Source organism: Panthera uncia, chromosome E1 (genome assembly GCF_023721935.1).
Source record: "Panthera uncia isolate 11264 chromosome E1, Puncia_PCG_1.0, whole genome shotgun sequence".
Classification (NCBI taxonomy): Eukaryota; Metazoa; Chordata; class Mammalia; order Carnivora; family Felidae; genus Panthera; species Panthera uncia.
Genome location: NC_064814.1, coordinates 15,123,505 through 15,140,189, shown reverse-complemented (window position 1 = coordinate 15,140,189; position 16,685 = coordinate 15,123,505). Strand labels below are relative to the sequence as shown.

Sequence of the window (16,685 nt, the reverse complement as noted above, 5' to 3'; positions counted from 1 at the left end):
AAAGCTCTAGGGCATGTGGTGGTGTTTGGGAGCCCCTGGAACACCCCAGAAGGGACCAGGAGGGAGAGGCCGCACTCACCCTAGATGGGTCTGCTTCACCCAGACATTATGTGTTTGACAAAGGCTGGGAAAGAAAACAGAAATCAGTCACACACTTGGCACCTCCCAGCCCCTAGGACCTCTTCCCCTCCCATATACCGCCAGACTTCCAACCTCCCCACCACCCTTTCTCCAGACTGTGACTCTTTCTCTTATTTGGGGTTGAAGGGGAGCAGCTGGAAGAAGAGACGGAACCTCTGCCCTGTGTCTTCACCGCTGACACTCAGACATGGACAAAATGAGCTATGTTTTCTCTGCTAATCCCTGCAACCTTGAGAAAGGTACCAGCACCACCCCATTGTTCAGATGAGAAAACTGAGGCTCAGGGAAGGTAAGTGACTTGATCCAAGTCACACGGCCAGTCTATCACAGATCTATCTCCAAACCCTGTGCCCTTTCCATTATACTATGCTGTTCACTGCAAGGAGGGAAAAGAACATCCACCGAGAGCTGACCATTGCCCATCTGGTACACACAGCCTCCAGGCCCTGGATCTGTTCCGTCCTATTCTGCAGATCCGCCCAGCCCAAACTGTGCCCACCATGCCCGGGTGTCCGAGGGAGTGAGGCATGACCCGATACCTTCGTAATTGATGCAGCCATTGGCATCCTCTTGCCCAGCCAACAGCTGTTCCACTTCAGCCTCGGTCATCTTCTCTCCTGGGGTCGGAGAAGTAGACTCTGAGTTACAGATGGCCAAGGAGGGACAGGCAAAACCCTAGCACTCCCTTGAGTCTCAAGGCCCAAGGCTCCCCAGGTCTGGGAGGTGGACATCCAAGCTTTGGAAGGGGAGCCAAGGGTCTTAGGTCCCTCCTACTCCCCGAGGCCTCTCCCTTTGCCCTACAGCCAGCACTGGGCAAGCAGACCAGGGCCTCGGTGACTGAAGCAAAGACAAGGACAGGGGCCCTGGGTCCCACGTCTCAGGCCTCATCCCTGTCTGCTCTCCCAACCTGCTCTCTTCTCCTCCCAAGCCAGCTGAGCAAACCCAGTTGGGGAAGGTTGGAACAACCTTGGGCCTGGAGAGACAGGGCCTGAATCAGGATGTGATCCTAAGGACGCAAGGGCCCTTGGACGCCCCCAACATATGCCACCCGGGCACTTCCCACCCTCCATTCCTCCCACTCGGGCACCACCGGCCTGCATACCCAGGGTGGCAAGGACATGGCGAAGCTCAGCACCCATGACGGTGCCATTGCTCTCCTTGTCGAAAACGCGCAGCCCCTCCACAAAGTCCTCATAGGTGCCCTGCTCCTTGTTGCGGGAGATGTGCTGCAGGATGGGCAGGAATGTCTCAAAGTCCAGCATCTTGGCATTCATCTCTGTAGGCAGGAAGGAAACAATGTGATGGGAGCAGAGGGTCAGCAGGGGGCCTGGTCCCAGCTCTGCCAGGTCAGGACCGGGGTAGAAGGGGAAAGCCGCCATGACTCCCAGCCAGACCTCTCAGTTCCGGGTGGCCAGCTAGGCAGGGGAGCTGAGGGTGGCCGCAGCAGGATCTGAGGGGGCCCAACAGGTCACAGAACCAGGCCTCACATTCACAAGGTAGACTTGTGACATGTGACAGGCATGTCACAGAGGTAAACCAATAGGATTGCAAAAAAAGAGAATTTTGCAAAATTCTCCCTTTGGGTCTCATTACTAGACCGCATTGCCTGGGACAACTCTGAATCAATAATTTTTATAAATTTGCAATCCTTTTGTAACTAACCCACTTTTCCCATGTTGACATGTGTTAAAAGCTTTAATTTTTAAATACCGCAAATGTTGGCAATTCTTTCTTTTATAACAACACAGGAACCTCCAAAAATGGAAATTCCAAGCATCTTTTAACCTCTAAGCAGGCCTGCTGGTCCTCTGACCCTTTCCTGCCCACATCCTTCACCCCACACTGTTGTCTTCACCAGCAAGAGGAGGAGGGGAAGGATCCAGATGGAGCCCAGGAAGCCTCTAGAGATGCATCCCAGCCCCCCGCCCGGCTGGGGGCTCTGCCCAGGTCTGCCTGCCCCGCTTAGTACCTACACCTCTCAGAAGGACATGTGTGTTGGAGCAGCTGTTAACCTTACTACCCATACATGACAAGTGATATTCACAAATGGGACACATTCCCTTATATCACTTTCGAAACTCATCCCCCAAAACCTACTGAATGCAAATGAGCGAAAGAGGCATCATTACAGAGCTCATCTCAAGTCTGCTCCAACTTCTATTAAACAAGTAATTTGCAATCTTTAGTGCTCTGACCCTCATTGGAAACAAGTGGTCACAGGACATTTCAGGGTGGTGACACCTCAACTAAGAGCAACTGGGTGCAGGGGTACGGGCAAGTGGTTCGTGGTCAGATCCCCGCCTCACCTCCCTGCACCCTGGGGCATCAGAGGAAGACACTGAAGCAACAGAATGTCACTCCTGCTCTCCAGGAGCTCCGACCTCACAGGGAAAACAAGAACAGCTCCTAACCTGGGGAGGGGGGCTGGTCTTGAAGGGTTAAAGTGGGAGAGGAGAAAGAGCCCCAGGGGCCAGCGGGACAGACACCAGGATGTGAGCTACAAGGCCCACGCTGACCTTCAGGCTTAGGCTTGCCCAGGACACGCAGCACCTCGGCGTTGGTGGGGTTCTGGCCCAGGGCCCGCAGCACGTCCCCACACTGCCCATAGGTAATCTTCATCTCCCCAGTTGGCGTCCGGTCAAACAACGAGAAAGCCTCTTTGAACTCTGCAGAGAGAAGAGCCGACTGCAGGCCCCTGGGCCAAGGCTGATCAGCCTCCACCCACCCAGGCTGAAGAGCAGGTCAATGTGGTTGATAAAACATTTCAGTATTTCCCTTCGGCCATCGTTCCAACCCCTCCTTGGAAGCCACCCCACACCATCTTCTGACAATCAAAGGGGCATCCTGGAGACTACATGACCTGCTCCAGCACTGGGCCTGGGATCTATCAGTCATGGTCATATAACCTCAATGTCTCCCCTGCTCCATGGCTCCCATCCATCCACCCTTCCCTGCTGTAGGGGAGGTGCCTGCCTGTGGAAAATGTCAGGGAAATGAAAACAGCACTAGCTCAGAAGTCAGGATTCCTGGGTTCTCATCTTGGCTCTGCTGGGTAGCTTAGAATAAGCCCAGCTAAGACTGTTTCCTTGTGCAAACACAGGGAGTAAGGCTCCACTGTGAGTGTCAAAGGAGGTGGCAGCGTGTGGAGGCACTTTGCAAAGTGATAAGACCTGTTCAAAAGCTGGCTACTATCAGTACTGCCTTTCCCAGGCCAGACAAGCTGACCTGGTAGAGACCATCAGACCACCCCAGCTCTACCACTGACCTGCATGTGGCCTTGAGCAAACTACTAGCCTTAATCGGCCCTCTTTTTTTTTTTTTTAGCTCTAAGCAGGGATACAATGTCCACCTGAGTGGGTTGCTGTGCGGATTACCAAGTGCACCAAGCATGCTGTCTAGTGCATTTTAAAGGAATTAACAAATGGTGGCTATTATTGTATTCCCTAGTTCTGGAGCCAGCTCAGAGCTAGGACTCGATTCCTGAAGGTACCAGGTTAGGTATCAAAGAGGCAGGGCCGAATTAAGGCACTCCTGGGCCTTTTGCAAAGAACCTTAATTCCTCATTAATTTGGATTCAACCAGTTCATTACTGGGGATAATCTGGACTGGGAATGGCAAAGAAATGATTTACTAAGCAGATAGATTAACAACGTAAACCAAAGAATGCGTGAACCACTTAGGAAGAAAGCTGCTTTAAACCCTCACCATATACGTTAGAAACACTTATTCCTTAGAGGCTGCTTATGGATTATTTACAAATCATTCTGCACATCAAAGCAAGTTCCCCAAGATGTTTACTTGCAAGTCTTTATTGGGCTTTGTAAGAATTTAAAAAGATAGAAAACCATATGTCTTGCAATTACTGAATAATTGAGTTCAAATTCCATTTCCATTGCTTACTAGCTGTGTGACCTTGGGCAAGTAAATATTTAATCTCCATAAACCTCTCCTCTTCCATAAATGGCACCTACCTCATAGGGTTCTTAAATTACATTCAAATTAAATACAATAACGTATGTTAAAAATCTTAACAAAATGGCCAGCGTATAGTAAATGCTCGAACAATGGAGGTAGTATTATCTCACTACCACTCAACTATGCAATCCTGGCCAGGTCACTTAACCTCACTGAACCTTGGTTTCCTCCTTTGCCAAAAGGAAATAACACCCACCTCACAGTTTTGTTAGAAGGATTAAAACAAATTTTTTTTTTAACATTTAAGGCAATGAGCATGGCTTCTGGCACAAATTCAGTGCTCGATGAATGTATGTTAGCCGAATCTGAACTCAGACTTTTTGATCTTCTAGTTCATTCAGAAGAGTGAGGTCAGGTTTAATAAAAGGAGTCTCCTCATCAAAGAAGACCATAATGATACTTATTAGGAGGGTGGGACCTGACAGGGGAAGTAATAAGAACGATGACCTGCGATTTGATCACTTACAACGGACCAAGATCTGCACTAATAATGTTGTATGGATTACCTCATTAATCTTTCAAAAACCTTAGGCTACAAGTATTGTTACCCTCATTTATAGGCCAGTGTGCCCATGACTTCTGACCAAGGATTCATGGCACCAAGAAAATAGTGAGGAGGGAGGAGGAGGAGGGAAGGACCTGCTTTACCTGCTAAACTCCAGCCTGCTGCAGAGTCCTGGTATGCACAGAAACCCCAAACACTGGAGTTTAGGGCTGCTACTAGGTAGAAGACAAAGCCAGCGTGATCACGGGGTGCATGAGAGGTGATGTTCATGGCCCAGAAGAAACCTTTTCTCAATAGTCTGTAGTAGTCAGGTGCTTACTAGTGCAAAGAGCAAAGGTGGTAATTCCTTCCTACAAGAATATGGAAATCTGGAGAGGGACTGGTAAATCAAGAGTTAGAAGCTAACTCCTATGGTAAAAAAAAAAAAAAAAAAAAAAACAGCATAAAAAAATGGGGCCAGGGCACCTCATTGGCTCAGTCGGTTGAGCATCGGATTTTGGCTCATGTCATGATCTCTAGGTTTGTGAGTTCTAGCCCCGCATCAGGCTCTCTGCTGTCAGTGTGGAGCTGGCTTCAGATCCTCTGTCTCCCTCTCTCTGTGCCCTTCCCTGCTCATGCACCTCCCTCTCTCAAAAATGAATAAACATTTTTTTTAATGGGGCCATATCACCTGGAGAATATAAAGCTAAGACATGCTGAAAAGAGTCACAGAATTTCTGAATTGAAAAGAACCAAATATTACTTTGCCAATAAGAAAATTAAGGTTCAAAAAAGTGACTTGCCGAAAGTCTCATGGCCAACAGTGGCAGAATTAGGGCTAATACCAAAGTTTCATTCCAAATAACATTATTTCCAGCATAACACAACCATCTTCAGCTTCATCAAAGATCAAATGAAGAGCTAGCAGGAGTAAAATTAAAACAGAAACAATTCCGATCCAAAATAAGAAACATCTTCAAGGCCAGAGGGATGACAGACTGAAAGGAATTAGGCCACAGTCCTAAAAATCTTCACAGAGGAAAGAGGCAACCAGCCGTCCCCCTTGGCTTTGACCATGATTCCCACTTGGAAAATGAAAAGTTGTGGTCATTAGTTGACTTTCTAGTCCTCGTGAGTACCACTATGCTTGTGTCTACACAAAAGTATATACTTAATTAAAATCCACTAAAGCTCAACATAGTATTGCAAGTCTTAGCCTCAGCAATCAGACAACACAAAGAAATAAAAGGCATTCAAATTGGCCAGGAGGAGGTCAAACTTTCACTCTTCGTAGATGACATGATACTCTACATGGAAAACCCAAAAGATTCCCCCAAAAAACTGCTAGAACTGATCCATAAGTTCAACAAAGTCACAGGATATAAAATCAATGCACAGAAATTGGTTGCATTCCTATACACCAATAATGAAGCAACAGAAAGAGAAATAGAGGAGTCGATCCCATTTAAAATTGCACCAAAACCCATAAAATACCTAGGAATAAATCTAACCAAAGAGGTGAAAAATCTATACACTGAAAACTATAGAAAGCTTATGAAAGAAATTGAAGAAGACACCAAAAAATGGAAAAATATTCTATGCTCCTGGATACGAAGAACAAATATTGTTAAAATGTCGATACTACCCAAAGCAATCTACATATTCAATGCAATACCTATCCAAATAACACCAGCATTCTTCACAGAACTAGAACAAATAACCCTAAAATTTGTATGGAACCACAAAAGACCCCGAATAACCAAAGCAATCTTGAAAAAGAAAACCAAAGCAGGAGGCATCATAATTCTGGACTTCAAGTTGTAATACAAAGCTGTAATCATCAAGACAGTATGGTATTGGCACAAGAACAGACACTCAGATCAATGGAACAGAATAGAGAACCCCGAAATGGACCCACAAACGTATGGCCAACTAATCTTTGACAAAGCAGGAAAGAACATCCGATGGAATAAGGACAGTCTCTTCAACAAATGGTGCTGGGAAAACTGGCCAGTGACATGCAGAAGAATGAACCTGGACCACTTTCTTACACCAGACACAAAAATAAACTCAAAATGGATGAAAGACCTAAGTGTAAGACAGGAAACCAACAAAATCCTCAAGGAGAAAGCAGGCAAAAACCTCTTTGATCTTGGCTGCAGCAACTTCTTACTCAACACGTCTCCGGAGGCAAGGGAAACAAAAGCAAAAATGAACTACTGGGACCTCATCAAGATAAAAAGCTTCTGCACAGCGAAGGAAACAATCAGCAAAGCTAAAAGGCAACTGATGAAATAGGAGAAGATATTTGCAAACAACAGATCAGATAGAGGGTTAGTATCCAAAATCTATAAAGAACTTATCAAACTCAACACCCAAAAAACAAATAATTCAGTGAAGAAATGGACAAAAGACATGAATAGACACTTCTCCAAAGAAGACACCCAGACGGCCAACTGACACATGAAAAAATGCTCAACATCACTCACCATCAGGGACATACAAATCAAAACCACAATGAGAGACTCCCTCACACCTGTCAGAACGGCTAACATTAACGACTCAGGCAACAACAGATGTTGGCAAGGATGTGGACAAAGAGGATCTCTTCTGCACTGCTGGTGGGAATGCAAACTGGTGCAGCCACTCTGGAAAACAGTATGGAGGTTCCTCAAAAAATTAAAAATAGAACTACCCTACAACCCAGCAATTTGCACTACTAGGTATTTATCCCAGGGATACAGGTATGCTATTTTGAAGGGACACATGCACCCCCATGTTTATAGCAGCACTATCAACAACAGCCAAAGTATGGAAAGAGCCCAACTGTCCACCGATGGATGAATGGATAAAGAAGACGTGGTGTATATATACAATGGAGTATTACTCGGCAATCAAAAAGAATGAAATCTTGCCATTTGACACTACGTGGATGGAACTAGAGGGTATTATGCTAAGCAAAATTAGTCAGAGAAAGACACATATCATATGACTTCACTCTTATAAGGACTTTAAGATACAAAACAGATGAACATAAGGAAAGGAAAGCAAAAATAATTTTAAAACGGCGGGAGGGAACATAAGAGACTCTTTTTTTTTTTTAATTTTTTTTCAACGTTTTTTATTTATTTTTGGGACAGAGAGAGACAGAGCATGAACGGGGGAGGGGCAGAGAGAGAGGGAGACACAGAATCGGAAACAGGCTCCAGGCTCCGAGCCATGCCATCAGCCCAGAGCCTGACGCGGGGCTCGAACTCACGGACCGCGAGATCGTGACCTGGCTGAAGTCGGACGCTTAACCGACTGCGCCACCCAGGCGCCCCAAGAGACTCTTAAATATGGAGCACAAACAGATAGTTACTGGAGGGGTTGTGGGAAGGGGGATGGGCTAAATGGGTAAGGGGCATTAAGGAATCTACTCCTGAAATCATCATTGCACTATATGCTAACTAACTTGGATGTAAATTTAAAAAATAAATAAAAAGTAAAAAGTAAATAAAATAAAATACACTGAAGTCAATTTTAAGTATTTCACTGCACCCCAGACTATTGACTGAAAAGTGAGCATCCACAGGGTGTTGCAAAAGCAGAGTCAGATTCAATCCACTAGTTTCAAAATGCATCCACTAGTTCTCATGCCCTGTGTTTGGGTAAACTGGCATCACTTTTTGGAAAGGCAATTTGGCAATAACTTTTACAGTTTAAAATGCATGTATCCTTTGACCCCCTGCTAGGAAGTTCCCCTGGGGAAACCATGCCGATACCCCCCAACTGGAAACAGCCTAAAGGTCTAGCAATGCTAGCCTCATTAAATTAAAAGGTGCATCCATTCTTTTTTAGAGAATGTAATTCTTAGGGCGCCTGGGTGGCTCAGTCAGGTAAGCATCCAACTCTTGATTTCGGCTCAGGTCATGAGCTCATGCTTTGTGAGATCGAGCCCTGAGTAGGACTTTGCACTGACAATGCAGAGGCTGCTTGGGATTCTTTCTCTCCCTCTCTCTCTGCCCCTACCCACCCAAAATAAATAAATAAACTTAAAAAGAAAAGAATGTAATTCTTTTTAAAAATGAAAAATTGTATAAACTATAAAAAGATACCAAAATACAGTATCAAGTAATATATATTATATATTAGTAAATCCAAATATGCGTTAAGTAAAGGGTATAGGACAGTATGTATCACATGACTCAATATGTATACATTTTATACATACTGGTATATCACTATATTTTTCTCAAAGGACACGTAGTCTTATCAACAGTGGATTTGGGAGAGGGATCAGCATCAGAGGAAAGCAAAGGGAAAATATTTTTATTTTTCATTATTTATTTTTAAGTAGTATATGTTTTTTTTTAACCATTTGCAGGTATTAGTCTACTTTTTAAAAATATAGTTATGTGCTTAAAATCAAGGGGTTGGATCAGAGGACCTTTCAAGGTCCCTTCCAGCTCCCATGATTTTATGTCCTGGAGGCATCTGGTGGGGAAAACAGAGGGATAAGTTGCAATGGCAGTGAGCCCCAGCTATAAAGCAGGTATCACATGATGAAACATTCCATTCCCAAAACACCAGACTCCTACAGGAGATGGGCAATAATCAGGTCGGAGGGTAGGAGATCTTGACGCTTCTCTTGAAGCTGTACTTAATAAAACTTTATGTCTTCATCAAAGATGGAGAAGGATTGGTGGTGGGGATCACAGGTGGACTAAGCACCCCAAAGTCACCCTTGACCCTTCCCCCTTTAGTGAGTGAGCACCTCAGTGGGCTACAGGGTGAGGGGAGAGGATGCCAGTGACCTAAGGAGGGCTTTCTAATACCAGGAACAGAAACGGGAGTTCTAAATATCTTGAATAGTAGGTTTTGGGGGTGGAGGGGAAAAAAAGACATTTGTGCTGTGCATGTAATATGTTCCAGGCAGTCTGGCAGAACAGGTGGGAATTCAGGTCTGGAATCAGATTGCCTGAGTTTGAATCCTGGCTCCACTACCAACTGCCTGTGTGAGACTGGGCAAACTACCAAACCTCTCTGTGCCTCAGTGTTATCACTGTAAAATGGGGGGAGTAACAGTCTCTATCTCATCAGGTTGTTGTAAGAGTTAAGTGAGTTAATCCATGTAAAACACTTAAGAAATAACACATTTAGGGGCATCTGGGTGGGTCAGTCGGTTGAGCATCTGACTCTTGGTTTCCATTCAGGTCATGATCCCGGGGCTCTGTGCTGGGCATGGAGCCTGCTTACATCTCTCCCTCCCTCCCTCTTTCTCTCTCTCTCTCTCTCTCTCTCCCCCCCCACCCCCTCAGACCCTCCCCACCCCCACTCCCTCTCTCTCAAAAAAAAAAAGAAAGAGAAAGAGAGAGGAAGGAAGGAAGGAAGGAAGGAAGGAAGGAAGGAAGGAAGGACATATCTGTTGTAGTTGAAAATGGGCACACAGAAAACCTTTGGCAAATACAGGTTATCGATGATGATGACAGTGATTACTATTACCTACAACTACTGCTCTCCTTCCTCCTCCTCCTCCTCCTCCTCCTCCTCTTCCAGGAAAGTGCAACAGAGGGTGTGTGGGTGGAGGTGGGCTTGTCAGTACTCACCTTCGATCTGGTCAGCAGAGAAGTCTATCTGTGGGGAGGGAAACACAGGAATGAAGGCTGAGACTGCCGAAGGCTCCCGAAGCACAAGTGGCCTCCGCCATCGCAGTCGGAGTCACCTCCTGCAGGTCACCAATAAGCAGGGCAGGAGACTGAGCACAGAACCCAGCCTCCTGACTAGGAGCCACGGCTCACAGGCTATCACATAGGGCAGCCACCAGAGCTCCGTCAGGACCATTTGTGAAGCCATGGCTCACAATGAGAGGGAAAGAGAGAAAGAGAAGTATGCTAGATAATGTTAGAACCTATGCTGACTCCCTATTGTAATTTCTTTGGGTCAAATGTAAATAATTCCTCATCCCAGCCAGCAAGAAACCACACTCACTTTCATCCCTACTCCACAATCCACCCGCAATCCCTCTCCCACCGCCCACCGCTCCTCACCCTCGGCCTCCCTTTCCCACTGGCGATCCACCTCCTCCAATCACGCCTTCTCTTTCTGTGCCCCATTCCACCCCCACCTCTCCCTCTTAGGCACTGGGACAGCAAGACTAGTTTGGGTGGACCCTTGATGTTTCATAACCTGCGGTCCTGCCTCTAGGTGTCCCCAGGCGGGGGGCCCCTTGAGGCCAGGGTTCCCGAGGGGCAGGCATTTCTGCTACTGTTCACAGAAATGCCTGGCACAGGGTAGAGGCTCAAAGACTATTTGTTGAGCAAACGAATAAATTTTGGGTTCGCCCCCACAACTCATGATAATCCGATGCTGAGTACAGAAGAGGCAGGTGGGAAGCTCTGAAAATGAATGGCAATGAACAAGCATGAGTCATCATTGTAATTTGGGATTTTGTGTGTCACTTCATCGTCCTTATCTACCACCACCCTCCCAGTGGCGGTGGTAACCACTCCTGGTATATCTTTAAGGACAGCCATTTCTAGTCCTAACTCTGCCACTTGTGATGTGTCCCCCCCCCCCACTTCTGCCCCCTACAGGCTGACCTCCATTAATGAGGACTTCCGGGGGTGACTGGAAGGAGCTAGGAGAGCGGAGGAGGGGTTACAGTGGGTTGGGAAGGAAACTGGCTGTGACCAGGAACGGGCTTTGGCGAAGGTGGGGTGGTCAGGAAGGTAAAGGAACCCCTAAAATAGGGTAAAGGATGCTTTGCACGAACTTTCTGAGGAAATGGTGTGGTTGCCTCACATCGTAATGCGTTAAGCCCCAGGAGTAAATGTGTAAGAGAAATTAGTATGAAAACATAAAATCAGAATATATAACCACACATTTTGGGCTTAAGTTTACTTTCGTTCTATCTTTGAGTGAAGAGTCTTCTAAGCAAAGGAACCAGAGAAGTACAATAATAGGGGAAACAGTCCTCATGAAGGATACATAAATTCTTTTTTCACTTTAAAGCAATTTCAACAACCCTCAGGATGGGAAGCTCCAGACATGGGAAAGAGGACTTCAACCAGGGGTGAGAAACTGGGGGAGGTGGGTAGATGGAGAGAAGTGACAGGCCAGAGAGACTGGGAGGGTGGCTCTGATCTGAGATCACTAGGCACCTGCCATGCAGATGTCAGGGACCAGGCTGCCCCACAGGAGTAGTGCATTATCAGAACAAATCAGAAATAAAAGCATCCTGGGGGCCTGGGTGGCTCAGTCGGTTGAGCATCCGACTCTTGATTTGGGCTGGGGTCATGATCCCAGGTTCATGGGATGGAGCCCCTGTCACACTCTAAGCTCAGTGTGGTTCTCTCTCTCTCTCTCTCTCTATCCCTATGCTTCTCCCCTGCTCACACTTGTGGGCTCGTGCGCTCTCTCTCTCTCTCAAAAACTAAAAATAAAGTCATCATCCCTGTTTGTCTCTTTATTTAAAAAAAAATGTTTTGTAAAGAAATAAAAGGATCCTGATGGGGGTGGGAGATAGTCAGCTTTTCTTGCTAGGCTCTGCCCATAGTGGGAGTAATGAATGACCCAGGGACTTTCAAGGTCTTACACTATTGCCTTCACGTGGACCCTAACCAAGCCCAGGGACGTGCAACTGCCTCCATTTCTTGGCCAACCCAGTTCTGCTTGACTCCTGACCCTTGTAATGATTACCATAGATCAACCTCAGGTCCCTGGCACAACTGCAAGGTCTCGGGGGGCTGTGGGTGCTGGGAGGAACACTGAGAGAGCCAGGGAGGGTCATCCAAATTAGAGCCCAGAGTTTCAGTTTCCCTGCCTCCTCGTCACAGAACCCAGTCCTGAGCTCTTATTTTGATCTAATCCCTCGCCACCCCCAGACCTGCCCTAGTGGCTATCCCCAGGGGCCCACCACTCCCAACCTGTTATTAATAGCTCTTCATACCAGTAGCACTTGACCTCTTACATTCTGGTGCCAAGGCTCAGAACTGCTTCACTCTCCAGAGGCCTCTGACTCCTCCCTCCTCTGCCCATCCCCTCCCAGTCCCATTCCTTCAGCAGCTGGGCCAGACAGCTGGGAGGCCTAAAGTGACTGAGTCAGCAGGCGGAGTCTACACCAGCTCCAGGGAGAGGAACCTTCCAGTGCAAGGGGGAGCAGGGAGGGCAGAGAGGGCAGAGGGCCGGGGGAGCAGAGGGAACCAGGCCCCACTCCCTCACCAGGTTAGAGGGAGGCTCTCAGCCTGGGAGGGGCCAGTTCCCTGCACACTCCAGCCAGGAGCCCAGGTTGAGGCCACCGAGGGAGGGAACCACCTGGGGAGGGGAGGGGAAGGGAGAGGGAAGCAGGCCTCCTCTCCCTTATCTGGAGCCTCTCTGCCCCCACCGCCCACCCACTGCAAGGGTCTTACAGACGAAGCCTCTCCCAGACCCCCTGCTTCCTCACTGCTTAAATCACTTACTCCAAGTTGCACGGGCAGTTATCATTATGTGTCTCTTCTCCAGAAAGATATTGTACTACTACCTCTGAGAAAAGGGCCAGTCTCTTTTTCTTTGCTATGGTGGCTCCCCCAGTGCCTTAAAATTTAAGGCTGAATGGTCGGTTGGCTGTACCTCCCTGCCATTCCCAACTCTGCTGGGTAAATTTGGGGTGACAGAGCAGAAATCCATTGCTGAGGGGAAAGACCTACAACCCCAAATACCCCTCACCAGCTCCAACACCGGCTCCCTTGTCCCACGCACTGTGATGTGGGGCATGGACGCCACAGCCCTCACGCCAGTCCAGTCTCCAGGAAGTAGATCTCTAAGGTCCAGGACAGACAGGATCCTGAATTTCATCCCCACCTCCATCCCAGTGGCGGAGGCTCACTCACCTTTACACTCTTGGGGTCAAAGGCAGGTTCCTTGGGGGGTTCAGGAGCTGGGGCAGGGGCTGGGGCTGGGGCGGCCTTGGCTGCTTCCTTCTTAGGCTCAGGCTTCTTGGGAGGCATGTTGTCTTGCTGGGATCTTCAGTGGAGGTGGGAGCTAGGAAGGAATCAAGAGATGTGGCGCCTGGGAGATGAGACAGGAGGCCGGGCCGCCTCCCTCCCCTTTTATCCTGGGCAGGAGCCCCCACAGAGGGGCTGGGTAAGAGCAAGAGCAAGTGTTCTGACTATAAAAGGAAGAAACACCGGCAGGGTACAGCTGACAACTGTGTATTGTCACCAGGTTTGGGGCGACAAGCCCCCCTCCCCCCACTGCCCCTTCCCTCCACACCTCACACTCCTCCTGGCCTCCACCTCTGGGACAGGCTGATCCCTTCCTGCCAATCAGTGGAAACCCAGAGGGGCCAGGAAAACAGACCCTCTCGAAAATGCCAGAGTCCAGCCAGAGAGATGAGCTGACTTGAGCAGTTGATAACCCTCACACAAAGCCCAGGGGAGGGTAAGGCTTTTTTTAGCCCCTCCTGAGCAGAGGCAGCCCACTGTGCATTCCTTTTAAGCCAGGCTCCTTTAAGCTGAGAGCCACTCTGGGGCCTCGGCTCTGCCTCCGGGCTGGAGCCCTGAAGCAACAGCTGGTCCAGTCAACCCACACTGTCCCCACACCCTCCCTATCCACAGGGTAAAGCCCTCCATCCTCCAGAGCAGGCAACCCAGGAGCTGCACCGATCTCGAGTCCCTGGGTTTATCTGCCCTCACCCCACCAACCTCAGTCATGCCTTCAACAAGTACTGAGCACTGAACTTGTGCTTGGGGGGGGGGGGGGGGGTCTTAGGTGAGAGGCAGGGAGGTGTGGCTGAAAGTCAACGAGACTGGAGGTCAGAAAACTTGGGTCTTGTTGTCACTACACCTCTAACTCGCTCTGTGCCCCTGGACTCTGTGTGTGTGTGCATGTGCAGATGTGTGTGTGGTGCTTACTGTGTACCAGGTACTGTTAAGTGCTGTCATATAAAATCTCATCACATCTTTGCCACAATACTATAAAATAAATATTATTACTCCTCTTTTGCACCTGGGGAGATTGAAACCAAAAGTGGTCGGGTAACAGGGTCACTCAGCTAATTAGCTATGAGCTGGATTACAACCCAAGTGTGTCCGATTCTAAAGTTTATGCTTAAATCATTGATAGCATAATCCCATTTATGGGGACGGGTGTGCGCGCACACAGATATGTTTGTGTTCATCGGAAAGCTCAGGATGGATACACAGTAAACTGGTAGGAAGAAACACCCCTGGGATCCTGGGGCGGGGAGGGGGTTGAGGAAGGGAACAGGACGGCAATTTGTAGCTTTGTACTTTTTTCACTTCCTATATTAATGGAAATTTTTATAACGAGCATGTGCTGTTTTTGTAAAAAACATTGAAAGTCTATAAAGTGTCCAGAAAACTCATCCACCGCACAGAATTGCTTTCAGCTGAACTTTAAGACTCTACAGTTCAGAAGATAAGGAGAGACCAAGCTGAGACCAGAAAAGTCTGGTTGACTTGCCTATAAAACAGGATTGCTAGACTCCCACAACACCGGCTCCCTGCCAGCTCCTAAGCCTGCAAATCCAGGCGTCGGGAGCCCGCACCAGCCCATTCTCCAGGCTCCCCAAGCCCAGGCTCCATTTGCCAGATCTTTCCTAGACGAAAGGGCCCTTAGAGTTGCTCTTATCCTACCTGGTTTTGTAGGTGAAGAACCTAACGCCCAGAGAGACTTTTAAGCAGCCTCAAGACGTTCAGCTATTTATAGGCACAGCTGAGCCAGCTAATTCTGGCCCCCGGTGTGTGGCGCTCTTACCCCACCCTACCGCTCCCATAGCCTAGGTGTGCTTTCACCACTGGTAAGCAGAGAAGCCTTCAAAGGAAACTGAGGCAGGAAAAGGGGCCAGACTCACCCAAGGGGGAACGCAAACCCTAGGCCAGGGCTGGTCCCGTCTGGGACAGCAAGCAGCTGCTAGCTCTTTCACCTCACCCACCCCTTTTCTGCCTCACCTTCTCTTCCTTTGCGTTACCTGTTTCCCAGGGCCTCCCCTTGCACCCTTCCCTTTTCCGTGTCTGTCCCTTCCCTGACTTCCTCGTTCCCCACGGCCTTGGGGGCCCAGGTTGTTGATAAGGAGGAAGGAGGAGAGTGGAAGCCCAGCCTCTCCCCTCCTCTACTCCCACTGCAGCCCCTTCCTGGACCAGGTGTGCTGCAGGGTTTGTGAAGACACAGGGCCTGGGGTTTGGTGGAAGGCTGCAAGCCAGAAGCTGGAAGACCCAGACACTAGCCCTGACCTTGCCAGCCACTCCCCCTCTCTGGGCCTCAGCTTGCTTATCTCTAAAATGAGAGATAATCAGAAGCTTTCAAACAGTTTTCAACAGACACCCAAGGCTTCCTTAACTTGCTTCCGGCTGTAAGGACGCAGAGAGGCCAGGTTCGGAGCTCCCCCTGCCATTTCAGCCAGCAGCACTCCTGTGTGTTTTATGTACCAGGGCCCCAGGATCATTTTCTAAGAAAGTATTCTATGGTTTAAGAGTCTAAAAATAACCACTGAATGGGATGATCTCATATGTCCCCTTCCGGTTAAGAAATAGGTTATTCTAACCATTCTAGTAAGAAGTTTGATCCTCAAAAGAAAGAGTTGGAGGGCGCCTGGGTGGCTCAGTCGGCTAAGCATCAGACTCTCGATTTCAGCTCAGGTCATGATCTCACTGGTTGTGGGTTCGAGCCCCACATTGGGCTCTGTGCTGACAGTGCAGAGCCTGCTTGAGATTCTCTCTCTTCCTCTCTCTGCTATCTGTCTCTCTCAAAATAAATAAAATAAACTTTTTTAAAAAGCGAGAGAGTCGAGCATTTCCTTTAATTTCATTTATCTTTTTGTTTTTCTTTTCTTTAAAAAAATTTTTTTTTACATTTATTTATTTTTGAGAGACAGAGTGAGACAGAACATGAGGGGAGAGGGGCAGAGAGAGAAGGAGACACAGAATCCAAAACAGGCCCCAGGCTCTGAGCAAGCATTCAGCACAGAGCCTGCCGCAGGGCTCAAACCCACAAACCATGAGATCTTGACCTGAGCCGAAGTTGGACACTCAACTGACTGAGCCACCCAGGCGCCTTTCTTTTCCTTTTTTTTTTTTTTTTTTTTTTTTTTTTTTTTTTTTTT

General features: G+C 48.0%; 2 protein-coding genes across 2 annotated transcripts in view; one reads left to right on the top strand and one right to left on the bottom strand.

Annotated features, from left to right (window-relative positions):
• CDC27 (cell division cycle 27) overlaps nt 1–16,685 on the top strand; it is an 803,505-nt gene that overhangs the window by 707,470 nt on the left and 79,350 nt on the right. The gene's annotated exons all lie outside the window — the stretch shown is intronic.
• Nucleotides 1–16,685, bottom strand: part of MYL4 (myosin light chain 4) — a 29,310-nt gene that overhangs the window by 565 nt on the left and 12,060 nt on the right. The window contains exons 2-7 of the mRNA XM_049637618.1: nt 13,453–13,603; nt 10,189–10,216; nt 2,658–2,807; nt 1,244–1,417; nt 681–758; nt 80–124 (exon numbers count right to left, since the gene is read on the bottom strand). Of these exons, the coding sequence (XP_049493575.1) occupies nt 96–124; nt 681–758; nt 1,244–1,417; nt 2,658–2,807; nt 10,189–10,216; nt 13,453–13,569 (576 nt within the window). The 5' untranslated portion in view covers nt 13,570–13,603 and the 3' untranslated portion in view covers nt 80–95. The remainder of the gene's footprint in view (nt 1–79; nt 125–680; nt 759–1,243; nt 1,418–2,657; nt 2,808–10,188; nt 10,217–13,452; nt 13,604–16,685) is intronic.